Source organism: Scyliorhinus canicula, chromosome 7 (assembly GCF_902713615.1).
Source record: "Scyliorhinus canicula chromosome 7, sScyCan1.1, whole genome shotgun sequence".
In the NCBI taxonomy this organism is placed as follows: Eukaryota; Metazoa; Chordata; class Chondrichthyes; order Carcharhiniformes; family Scyliorhinidae; genus Scyliorhinus; species Scyliorhinus canicula.
The window spans coordinates 168,572,245-168,584,323 of record NC_052152.1 but is presented as its reverse complement, the minus strand read 5'-3'; the positions used below and the strand labels follow the sequence as shown (position 1 = coordinate 168,584,323).

General features: G+C 48.8%; 1 protein-coding gene across 2 annotated transcripts in view; it reads right to left on the bottom strand.

Annotated features, from left to right (window-relative positions):
* Positions 1-12,079, bottom strand: part of LOC119969526 (sodium-dependent lysophosphatidylcholine symporter 1-like) — a 57,020-nt gene that overhangs the window by 33,073 nt on the left and 11,868 nt on the right. For both annotated transcript variants that reach the window (XM_038803235.1, XM_038803236.1), the window contains exons 5-6: positions 8,808-8,886; positions 2,743-2,900 (exon numbers count right to left, since the gene is read on the bottom strand). In XM_038803235.1, coding sequence (XP_038659163.1) covers positions 2,743-2,900; positions 8,808-8,886 — 237 coding nt within the window. The remainder of the gene's footprint in view (positions 1-2,742; positions 2,901-8,807; positions 8,887-12,079) is intronic.

Below are 12,079 nucleotides of genomic sequence, written 5' to 3'. Positions count from 1 at the left end.
ACTCTTTGCCTCCTGCCCATTAACCAATCCTCTATCTATGCTAATATAATATCCCCAACTCTTTTGAGCCCTTATCTTGCATATAAGCCTTTTTTGTGGCACATTGTCAAACGCATTTTGGAAATCCAAGGATACTACATCTACTGGTTCCCCTTTATCTCTAGTTACATCCTCAAAAAACTAATAAATTGTCAAACTTAACATCCATTTTGTAAAAGTACGGTGACTTGTTCTACTTATGGAAGCCTTTCCCAGTGCATCTATTAAGCTTCCTTAATGACAGAATCTAACACAGATTTGAGCACTTTTCCCTACAACTGAAGCTCAGCTAACTGACCTGTAGTTGTCTCCCCCCCCCCCCCCCCCCCCCCCCTGTTGAAAAGCGATTTATATCTGCTTACTTTTGATCTGATGGGACTTGTTCTGAATTGTAAGAACTTTTGGAAAATCATAGCTAATGCATCCACTATCTGGCAGCTGTCACTTTTAGAACCCGAGTGAACCCGTCATCAGGGGATTTGTTGATTTTTAGTCCCTTAAGTTTCTGCAACATTTTTTCTCTGCTGATATCAATTATCTTAATTTCCCCAGGACTTAGGTTACTCTCTATTTCTAGAAGAAACTTTGGTCTTCTACTGTGAAGACAGACACAAAATAATGCTCAATACCTCTCCAATTTCCACATTGCCCATGATAATTTTCTGTCTTTTCCTATTCTTCATTTCTACCCATATGGATTCTAATTTTGGATCTTCTGTGGTCAGATTCTCTCTCATTAAGGTCTTGATGTCAATCTTGACTATCATGGCCAACTTTCTTCCTTTGCATTCTGTCTGTCTTTCCAAAATATTATGTACCCACAACTTTGGTCACCTTGCAACCTGTAATGGCAATTAAATTTAAACCATTAACGTCTATCTCTGCCACCATTTCATTATTTATTAAGCTTCCTTAAAAACAGATTCCAACACAGATTCTAGCATTTTTCCCCAATGACTGATGCTCTCCGTCCCTCCTCTTGAAAAGCGATGTTATATCTGCCTACTTCTGATCTGATGGGACTGTTTCTGAATCTAAGGAATTTTGCCTCACAGCGCCAGGGACCCAGGTTCAATTCCAGCCTTGGGTTACTGTCTGTGTGGGGTTTGCACTTTCTCCCAGTGTGTGTGTGGATTTTCTCCGGGTGCTCTGGTTTCCTCCCACAGTCTAAAGATGCGCAGGTTAGGTACATTGCCCATGCTAAATTGCCCCTTAGTGTCCAAAAATATGTGCAGGTTAGGTAGAGTTGTGGCTTACAGGGATAGGGTGGACGAGTGGACCTAGGTAGGGTGCTCTTTCAGAGGGTCAGTGCAGACTCGACGGACCGAATGGCCTCCTTCTGCCCCGTAGGAATTCTAGGGTTCCAGCTATCTTATTGCAGGTGCTTCGTGCATTCAGATAAGGAACCTAGAATTTTATTTTTTAACAAGTACTATTCCCAAATCAGCCACAAACTCACAAAATAGTGGAACAGACTGAACATCTCTGACAATGGTAAACTTTAACTTTGAGATCCAAGTAGAAAACAGTTTGATGACATTCAAGAGGACCTATACCAAACAACATTTTGGACTTTGGATTTAAATGTGAATAAAGCACCTTGTAGCAGAATCGTGTCCTTTTCTTAGATTTCATTAGATCAGGGAATATTCCAGTGATAGCACAGGAAGAATTACATTGTATAAACTTTGAATGCAGATACATTGTTTACTCTGCTAGAATTCAAACATACGGGGCGCGATTCTCCGCTCCCCATGCCGGGTGGGAGAATCACGGGAGGGCCCCCCCCGACTAATTTCACGACCCCCTGCCCCCCCCCCCCCCCCGCGATTCTCCCAACCCCTGCTCGGAAGAATCGCCGCTCGCAGTTTTTCAAGGCGACCGGCAATTCTCCGACCCGGATGGGCCGAGCGGCCTGCCGTTCGCGACCGTTTCACGACATCGGCAACCACACCTGGTCGCTGCCATCGTGAAATCACCGTGAGATGCCGTTTTGGGGCTGGTAGGGGGCCTGGTGGAGAATGAGCACCAAGACTGTGCTCGGGGGGGGGACAGGCCCGCGATCAGTGCCCACCGATCGCCGGGCCGGCGTCTCAATCGGACGCACTATTTCCCCTCCGCCGCCCCGCAAGATCAAGCCGCCACGTCTTGCAGGGCGGCTGAGGGGAAAGACGGCCACTGCGCATGCGCGGGTTCGAGATGTCAGCCGTCTTGACGTCAGCTGCGCATGCGCGGGTTGGAGCCGGCCAACCTGCGCATGCACGGCTGACATCACATAGGTGCTGCCGTCGTGTCACTCTCGGCGCGTTGCCCGGCGGCCGAGAGTTACGGAGCGCCACTCCTAGCCCCGCCAGGAGGGGAAAATAGGGGGCGAGGAACGGCCTCTGAGGCCGTCGTGAAACTCGGCCGAGTTCAGGACGGTCCTCCCGATTTTTCCCGGGAGCAGAGAATTCCGCCCACAGTCTTCTGCAGCGTCAATTTTTGTCTTATTCTACTTCTGTTACATGCCTGGGACATTTTCCTACATTAAAAGGCACTGCACATAAATGCAAGTTGTTCATTAAAGAAGAGGAAGATGTTGGTTTATTTTTTAACATATTTTAGTGCTCAACCCAAACTGAAGTGACAGCCACCCATCTCTGAATATAGCCAAGTAAACATAATTTGCAATACACCAAAGATCACTCAATGAGGAGTACTGACCGTGTTATTGAGGCTGTTTACCAATGGTGAGGTGTTGTTGAGCTCTGTTCCATTCTGCATCATGCGACACGTTTCTGCAGTTTGCATATGATATGCTCCCACAATCTGGCCCTGAATGGCAGCTCCAGCCAGTGTTGCCACCACCTCCACTCCCATCCCTGAAATGAGAGGGACATGCACATAAATGGTTAATCAAACAGCTGTTACATAACTGCCGACAGTTCCACAATCCGTCTGTTGAATTTTACATTTTTCAGGAGCCTACATCTTTTTCTCAAGACTACATCAGGATTCTCTTATGGGGTGAAAACATCTTGGGCGGTATTCTCCGCTCCCGATAAAAATCGGGATGGCCGTCGTGAAATCGTCTGAGGTTCACGATGGCCTTGGGGCCCGCTCCCCGCACCTAATTCATCCCCACCCGGAGGCTAGGAGCGGGCCTCTGTTTTTCCCGGCTGCGACCTGGTCTTTCCCGGCCGTCTTTCTCCTCAGCCGCCAGGCAAGACGTGGCGGCTTGATCTTGCCGGGCGGCGGAGGGGAAAGAGTGCATCCGTTTTGGACGCTGGCCCGACGATCGGTTGGCATCAATCACGGGCCTGTCCCCTCCCGAGCACAGTCGTGGTGCTCCCGTGCCAATCGGGCCCCTAGATGCCCCAAACGGGCATCTGGCGCCTGTTTCACGAATGCAGCGACCAGGTGTGGTTGCTGGCGTGTTGAAACAGGTGAAAGGCCAGCCGCTCGGTCCATCGGGCTCGGAGAATCGCCGTTCACCGTGAAAAACGGCGAGCGCCGATTTTTCCGAGCCCGGGGGGGAAATCGCTGGGGTCGCCAGGGGGGCGTGAAAAATGTCAGGAGGCCCTCCCACGATTCTCCCATGCCACGTAGGGAGCGGAGAATTCCGCCCCTTGTGTTCCACACTTTCAACACATCTCTTTGTATTAGCTCACTCGGCTAAATCGCTGGCTTTTAAAGCAGACCAAGCAGGCCAGCAGCACAGTTCGATTCCCGTACCAGCCTCCCCGGACAGGCGCCGGAATGTGGCGACTAGGGGCTTTTCACAGTAACTTCATTGAAGCCTACCCGTGACAATAAGCAATTTTCATTTTCAATTTTCATTCATTTCATTTAATTATGTCTTTCTTGAACTCTTGCAAGGTTGAAGAAGAATGGGTCTAAATTTTCCTGCACTATGAAGGGGAGGTTGATCCTGGGCATGGAGGGATTTTCTTATGAGGAAAGATTGAGCCAGTACTCATTGTAGTTTAGAAGAATGACAGGCAATCTTATTGATACAAATAAGATTTGCTTGTTCATTTGCATGGTAGATTCTGAGAGGTTATTTCCCCTCATGGGAGAGGCTAGGACCAGAGGACAAAATCTCAGAGTATGCGGTCGCCCACTTAGATGTGGGGAGATGTGGAGGAATTTCTTCTCTTAAGAGGATAGCGAATATGGAATCAAGGGTATGAGGATAAGGTAGGAAAGTGGAGTTGAAGAATATCATATCAGATAGTCAGGATCTCATTGATTGGCCACATAGACCTTTTTTTTTAAACAAAAAAGGTTATTAGGATATTTACAATTTTTATAATAATAACAACAGTGACATAAACATGGTACAATAAACAATTCCACCCCCATCACAATCTTCACACACCACAACCATAAAACAACAATCCGGCCCCCCCCCCCCCCCCCCCCCCCCCACGTCTGCCACCTCTGGGTGAACCCTACCATTGACCCTCTTAAGGCGAACTTTATTTTCTCGAGACTGAGAAACCCAGCCATGTCTCTACACTTGGGAGCTTTGAGTCCCTCCACATCAATAAGATCCGTCTCCAGGCTACCAGGGAGGCAAAGCCCAGGACGTCGGCCTTTTTCGCCCCTGAACTCCCGGCTCTTTCAACACTCCAAAGATCGCTACCTCTGGACTCGGCACCACCCGTGTTTTGAGTACCATGGACATTGCCTTAGTGAAACCCTGCCAAAACCCTCTTAAGCTCCGGACATGCCCAAAACATGTGGACATGATTTGCTGGGCTTCCCGTGCACCTCGCACACCTCTACCCCAAAAAACTTGTCATCCGGGCCACCGTCATGTGTGCCCAGTGGACTACCTTGAATTGTATCAGGCTGAGCCTGGCACATGATGAGGATGTGTTAATCCTGCTTAGGGCATCCGCCCACAGACCCACCTCCATCTTTCCTCCTGGCTCATCTTCCCACTGTCCTTCAGCTCCTCCACCGGAGTTTCCACTGATTCCAAAAGTTCCTGGTAGATATCTGATACCTTCCCCTCTCCCACCCAGGTACTGGAAACTACTCTGTCCTGTATCCCCCATGGTGGCAGCAGCGGGAAGGCTGGAACCTGCCTTCTCAAGAAGTCTCGCACCTGCAGATACCTAAACCCATTCCCTGCTGGCAATTCAAAATTATCCTCCAAGGCTTTCAAGCTGGAGAAGCTCCCGTCTATAAATAGACCCCCATCCTCCTAATTCCTGCCCTTTGCCATCTCTGGAACCCACCATCCAGCCTATCCAGTATAAACTGATGATTATTATAAAATCGGGGTCAAAACCGATACTGCGTCCGCTCTCTTATATCTCCTCCCCTGCCCCCAGATTCTCAGAGCCGCCACCACCACCGGACTTGTGGAGTATCAGGCCGGCGAGAACTGGAGAGGTGCAGTTATCAGTGCTCCCAAACCTGTGTCTTTGCATGACGCCGCCTCCGTTCGCTCCCACACTGACCCCTCCCCTACTACTCACTTCCAAATCATGGGCTATATTAGCCGCCCACTAGTAATTGCAAAAGTTCAGCAGCGCCAACCCCCCCCCCCGACTGCGCTCCAGCAACAGCTTCTTCACTTACAGGGTTTTACCCGCCCACACAAAGCCCAAAACAACCTTATTCACCCGCTTGAAAAAGGCCCTCGGGATGAAGATGGGGAGGCACTGAAAGACACACAGAAATCTGGGGAGGACCGTCATTTTCACCACCTGTACCCTCCCCGCCAGTGATAGCGGAAGCATGTCCCATCTTTTACAGTCCTCTTTCATTTGTTCTATGAGCCGGGATAGTTTAACTTGTGCAGTGCCTCCCATTCCCGGGCCACCTGGATTCCCAGATATCGAAAGCTCCTTCCTACCATTCTGAATGGCAGCTTTCCCAGCCTCTTCTCCTGCCCTCTTGCCTGGATCACGAACATCTCGCTTTTCCCCCCCATGTTCAATTTAAACCCCGAAAAAGTACCAAATTCCCCGAGGATTTGCATAACTTCCCCCACCCCCTGCAGCGGGTCTGAAATATACAAGAGCAGGTCATCTGTGTGAAGCGAGACCCGGTGCTCCACCCCCCTCGAACCAGCCTTTCCAGTTCCTAGAGGCTCTTAACGCCATGGCCAGTGGCTCTATGGCCAGAGCAAACAGTAGCGGGTAGAGGGGGCACCATTGCCTTGTCCCTCGGTGTCGTTTAAAATACCCCGAACTCAGCCGGATCGTACGCACACTCGCTGCTGATGCCTGATAGAGCAACCGCACCCAGTCAGTGAAGCACTCACCAAACCCAAACCTTCCCAGCACCTCCCACAGGTAATCCCACTTCACCTGATTAAAAGCCTTCTCCACATCCATCGCTACCACCACCTCCATCTTCCCTCCTTCTGAGGGAATCATAATAACATTTAAAAGCCTTCAAACATTGGCCGTGAATTGCTTGCCCTTCACAAATCCCATCTGGTATTCCCTGGGACACAATCCTGTATCCTTGTGGTCAGTATATTAGCCAGCAGTTTGACGTCCACATTTAGTAGAGAAATTGGCCTGTACGACCCGCATTGCTCCGGATCCTTCTCCCGTTTCAGGATCAATGAAATTGAGGCCTGCGACATTGTTGGAGGGGGACCGGGGTGGGACTTCCTTCTCTCTTACTTCATTTAATGTCCTCTCCAGCAGTGGGGTCAATATCTCTGAAAACGTCTTATAGAATTCTACCAGGTAGCCCCGGGGCCTTGCCTGACTGTGTGCCCTCCAGCTCCTCAATTAGTTCCTCAATTTTAATTGGGGCTCCCAGCCCTTCCACCAGATCCTCAAAAAGTCCTTCACCTCATTGTGCAGGGGCTCCAGCTTGACAGCCCTGGTCACGGCTCCTCTACCGCTGCCGCCAGCCAGGTACTCCACCAGCCCGGTAGTGGTGGCGACCCTGCGGATATGGGGCCAGAGGAAGAGGCATGTAGGGGAGACGGGGGCGTCGGTTTGGGCGCCAATCTGCGACAACCATCAGTTTGCCCCCGGGAGTATGGATGGGGGGTTTAGAGTATGGCGGCGGGCGGGGGTGGGAAGGGTGGGCTATATGTTCCTGGAAGGGAGCTTTGCGAGTTTGAGGAGCTTGGAGGAGAAATTTGGGCTGGTAAGGGGAAATGATTTTAGGTACCGACAGTTGCGGGACTTTGTTCGTAGACAGGTCCCATCTTTCCCACGCCTCCCGCCAATGGGGATCCAAGACAGAATAGTCTCTAGGGGGGAAGAAGGGGAGGGTAGAGTTTCTGATATTTATAAGGTGCTCATGAGGGAGGAAGGGTCCCAGACGGAAGAACTGAAACTTAAATGGGAGGAGGAGCTAGGCGGGGAAATGGAGGACGGGCTGTGGGCAGAGGCCCCGAGTAGGGTAAATTCGACTGCAACATGTGCCAGGCTCGGGCTGATTCAATTTAAGGTCGTTCACCAGGCCCACATGACGGTGGCTCGGATGAGCAAATTCTTTGGGATAGAGGACAAATGCGCTAGGTGCGCGGGAGGACCAGTGAACTACGTTCACATGTTTTGGGCATGCCCCAAGCTTAAGGGGCACCGGGAGGGATTTGCAGGCATCATGTCCCGGGTGCTAAAAACAAGGGTGGCGATGGGTCCAGGGGTGGCAATTTTTGGGGTTTCGGAAGACCCGGGAGTCCAGAGTGAGAAAGAGGCCGATGTTTTGGCCTTTGCTTCCCTGATAGCCCGGCAACGAATACTATTGCCGTGGAGGGACTCAAAGCCCCCGAAGACTGAGTTGTGGCTTGTGGGCATGTCGAGTTTCCTGGGTATGGAAAAAATTAAGTTTGCCTTGAGGGGATCTGTACAGGGGTTCGCCCGGAGGTGGCAACCATTTATTGACTTCTTTGCGGGAGAGTGAGCGTCAGCGGGGGGTGGAGGTAGAGTAGAGTAGAGTAGGAGGGATAAAATGGCGGGTAGTACTGGTGGGAGAGGAGCGGGCTTGTGCAGTATGTTACGATTGAAGTACTGAAAGTACGTGGATGTTTGCATGCGGGCCTATGGGCGGAAGCCCTAAATATGTTCAATTCCTCGTCATCATGTGCCAGGCTTAGCTTAATCCAATTGAAGGTGGTCCACCGGGCGCACATGACAGCAACCAGGATGAGCAAGCTCTTTGGGGTTGAGGATAAATGTGCAAGGTGTGCGGGAAGCCCTGCAGATCATGTCCACATGTTCATGGCATGCCCGGCTCTTAAGGGAATCTGGCGGGGCTTTACTAAGGCAATGTCCAAGATCTTAGACATGCGGGTGGTGCAGAGTCCAGAGATAGCGACCTTTGGTGTGTCAGATGATCCAGGAGTTCAGGAAACGAAAGAGGCCGACGTATTGGCCTTTGCCTCCCTGGTAGCCCGGAGACGGATCCTTGTAATGTGGAGAGACCTGGGTTAGTGACATGGCTGGGTTTCTCAGTCTCGAGAAAATGAAGTTTGCCTTGAGAGGGTCAATGGCGGGGTTCTCTCGGAGGTGGCAGCCGTTCCTCGACTTTCTAGGAGAGCAGTAAAGGTCAGCAACAATAGCATCCCGAGCGGGGGAATCATTACGTTGTATTGTTCTTTTCTTTGTATATACGGTTAACATTTATTTTGTTCTGTTAATCGTTGCGTTCGGTTATGCAAACATTTTGTTTTTGACAAAAATTTGAATAAAAATAATTTTTTTTAAATTCTGCTCCTACGACTTATGGTCTTACGAAATCAAAAATGGAGAGACTGGAATTTTCAAAAAATTCCAACTGAAGGAAAAATCAGTACTTACTATATGCAGTCGCTGAATCTCTGTCACGCTGGTCACCGCCGAGAAACATGGTTAGAGCAGAATAGGGCACATGGAAACACTACAGAAACATAAAAATACAAAGCATGATTCAATAGCAATTATTTAAAAAAACACTTCTGATTTATTATTTTCATCAAAAGGTAAAGGTTAGTCCCACCATTAAGTATGCTGTGAGCTAATGGGCAACTGAGTTAAGCAACTAATAATTCAATATTACAGGCTAACCAGGTCAGCCATTCATTTTCCAACTGTGGAATCGGAATTATGAATCTATCCCAGTCAAGGCATAAAAAGGACCCTTGTTCAGCAAGCTGTAAATATCTTAAAACAAAATAATCATGGATAGTCTTCAGCCTGCTTTACCCATGCAAGACAGGCACACCAACGTTGAAATTTAGCAATAACCGACCAATGACTTGACAAGCTAAAGAATACATTTGCAAATGTAGCCTACAACATATGAAAAGACTAATCGATAACACTTCAGCATATTTAGCCATAACTCATTTGGTAATGTACCTGCCTCTGAGGCAGTAGGCTGTGGGTTCAAGTCACGCTCTGAGATTGGAGCACCAACATGATCAGACTTGAGGGAGTGCTGCACTGTCAGAGGTGCCGCCTTTCAGATGAGATATTAAGCTGAGATGCTGTGTGACCATGCAGGTGAACGTACACTCGGCTTCTCTACCTCATGGTCTGCTCACCCCCTCCCAAACGAGCCTTCTGGACAGTTCACCAAAACTCTTGGACATTCAACTGACTTTTTTCGAAAATTGCTGCACGCTGTTCATCCAATCACAGGCTGGTTCCTCCCTTCATTTACTGCTGATCTATCAGCAGCAAAACGGAGAGGAACCAACCTGGGATTGGAAAAGCCGGAGAGGGACGGTAAGTTTTTAAGGTGTGTTTCAAGACCCAGAGAGCAAGTGCAGGGTGGGCCAGGAGGCGGAGCAAGGGCCACCTGTGTGTGGGAGGAGGTGTAGAGCTATAGTGAGGTGGACGATGGGGACAGGGCAAGATGGGAGGGCAAGGGCCAAGGGCATGGGGACAGGAACTCGGGTAGGGGTTGGCAACGGGAAGGAGGGCGAGCCAGGTCTGTGAAGTGGACAGCTTATGTGAGAGAGGGAGGGTGTGTGCGAGAGAGGAAGAGAAATGGAAGTGTGTACACCCTGTCCGTGGCATCTCATTCACCCTCGCACACCAACAGGCACTCTTCTCACCCAATCACACGCTGATCTTTTCAATTCATTGCATTGACACTGTTTTTTTGCTCAACAGGTTGCTTGTTTTCATACCACCTCCCCCCCCCCCCGTCAAATTCATGTTTAATATTGTGTCAAACCTCATCTTTCTGAAATTTGCTCATTGACCCCTTGAGGGAGAGAAAGATTGAAACGCGTTTCCCCATCGAAAGGTTGCACAAGCCTGATGTACAGGATCCCATTGACTTACTCTGAAGAGGAGTCGGGAAGATCTGCTGGCCCTCAATTATCACAAAAAACATTCTCAGGTGATTATCATATCACTGTTAGTCATTTGAGGGGGGTTTCTCTGCACAAATTAGGTTCTGCATTTCCAACATTATGTCCAGTGTTTAAAAGACACAATGTATATGCAAGTCTCTTTTCATAATTAACTTCAAGACATTTCAAGCATTGGAAGTAAAGCATGCCTGAAGTGTACAAAATAGAATTTGCTGTAGTGGATTTAGAAATTTATGATGACACGGGATGTATTTTCCAAGAATCAGAGTACTAATTTTCTCCTTCACCACCCTACGCCCCCAACAAAGAAAAAATATATGGGGCGGGATTCGGCGAGCATTCGCACCAAAATCGCGATCGCGTGGGGGGCGGAGAATGGGCGTTGGCGCCGAAATCCGGCGTGACACCGCTCTCATGATTCTCCGGTCGCCAGAGAATCACGCACGGTCTTCGGTACGGGGCCATTGACAGAGGCCCCGCGACGATTCTGCAAGGACAACTGGCCGAGTTCCCGAAGGCGTAGTTCTAACCGTGTTTTGCCTGTCGGGAATGGCCGCCCGAGTTTCGGGGGTGCTCACAGACGGCCAGGCAAGCAATCACCATCCGTGCGCTGGTTCTTGGGTGGACCTACATTCATGGTGCCGCTCCGCAGGCCGCCACCTTGCACATGTGTGGACTCCCAACCAGAAGTGCAGGGCCCCGTATCCACAGCCAGAGCTGCAAGAAGCACTCCGGGGCTCTGCTAGCTAGTCTAAAGTGAAACGCCCGCGTTTTGACGTTGGCGTGGGGACATAGCCCAATTACTGGAGAATCCTGCCCATGCTCTTGGATGTCGGTGCACTGACAAGATCACATTTATTGCCCATTGCCTTTGTGCATTTTCCCCATTTACTGCACCAGAAACGGCTGCATCAAACTTGGGGCCGAGCTCTGGAACTCACTGCTTCTGCACCTCCCTCTCCACTTTAAACAACCACCTTAAAACCATTATTAATATCTCCTCCTGCTCAACATCCATTTTTACTGATCTCCTCCCAGGAGACACCTTTCGAGATTTATTCCTGTTAAAAGGTGCCAATTGCTGCTTACTTAGCGGACAGCACAGGGCCTGAAACTACACCAAACACAGCAACTACTTACTGAAAAAGGAAGAGATGTTTCCTATACCATACTCAGTTGCCCTTAATCTTAAAAATCAGAAGATTTGATCTTAAACCATTTTAAAGATAAATCTGCAAAGGCAATGTTCATGAAGAATTACACTCAACGGTTAACCAATCTTTTCCACTTCCATGTTTCTAAATAGTTTCCTGTTCAATCTTTTGCCTTTAAAAATGTAATACCCACATTATTGTTTTCACTATGTCCAAAAGACTATTTACATACTACAAAAAAAAAAGTATCATCTCCCCTCAAATGCTGGCCACTCTTATTTTATTTGCACACCCTGGCAGTAAGCAAGTACAGGAACTCTAAAAATAAAGGCAGTTATTATATTAACTCATGACTCAAAAGAAAAGTTGCAACTGGTCTTGAAGAAAAAAAGAGATACATTGATGCTGTGGTGAGTGACAAATGCCGGAGTCATCCTTCACACTCAGTTTCATTCGAAGTCAACAAAAATATAACCAATTGTGAGGTAAATCAAGTGATCTAAACCACCCAGTGATGGGTTGTCATTTGAATTAGTCTATTTTTGTTAGAAAACAGTAATTGTAAGTAGCATTACTAATTTCCTAAATAATGCCCATCTCAGTTCATTTTGCT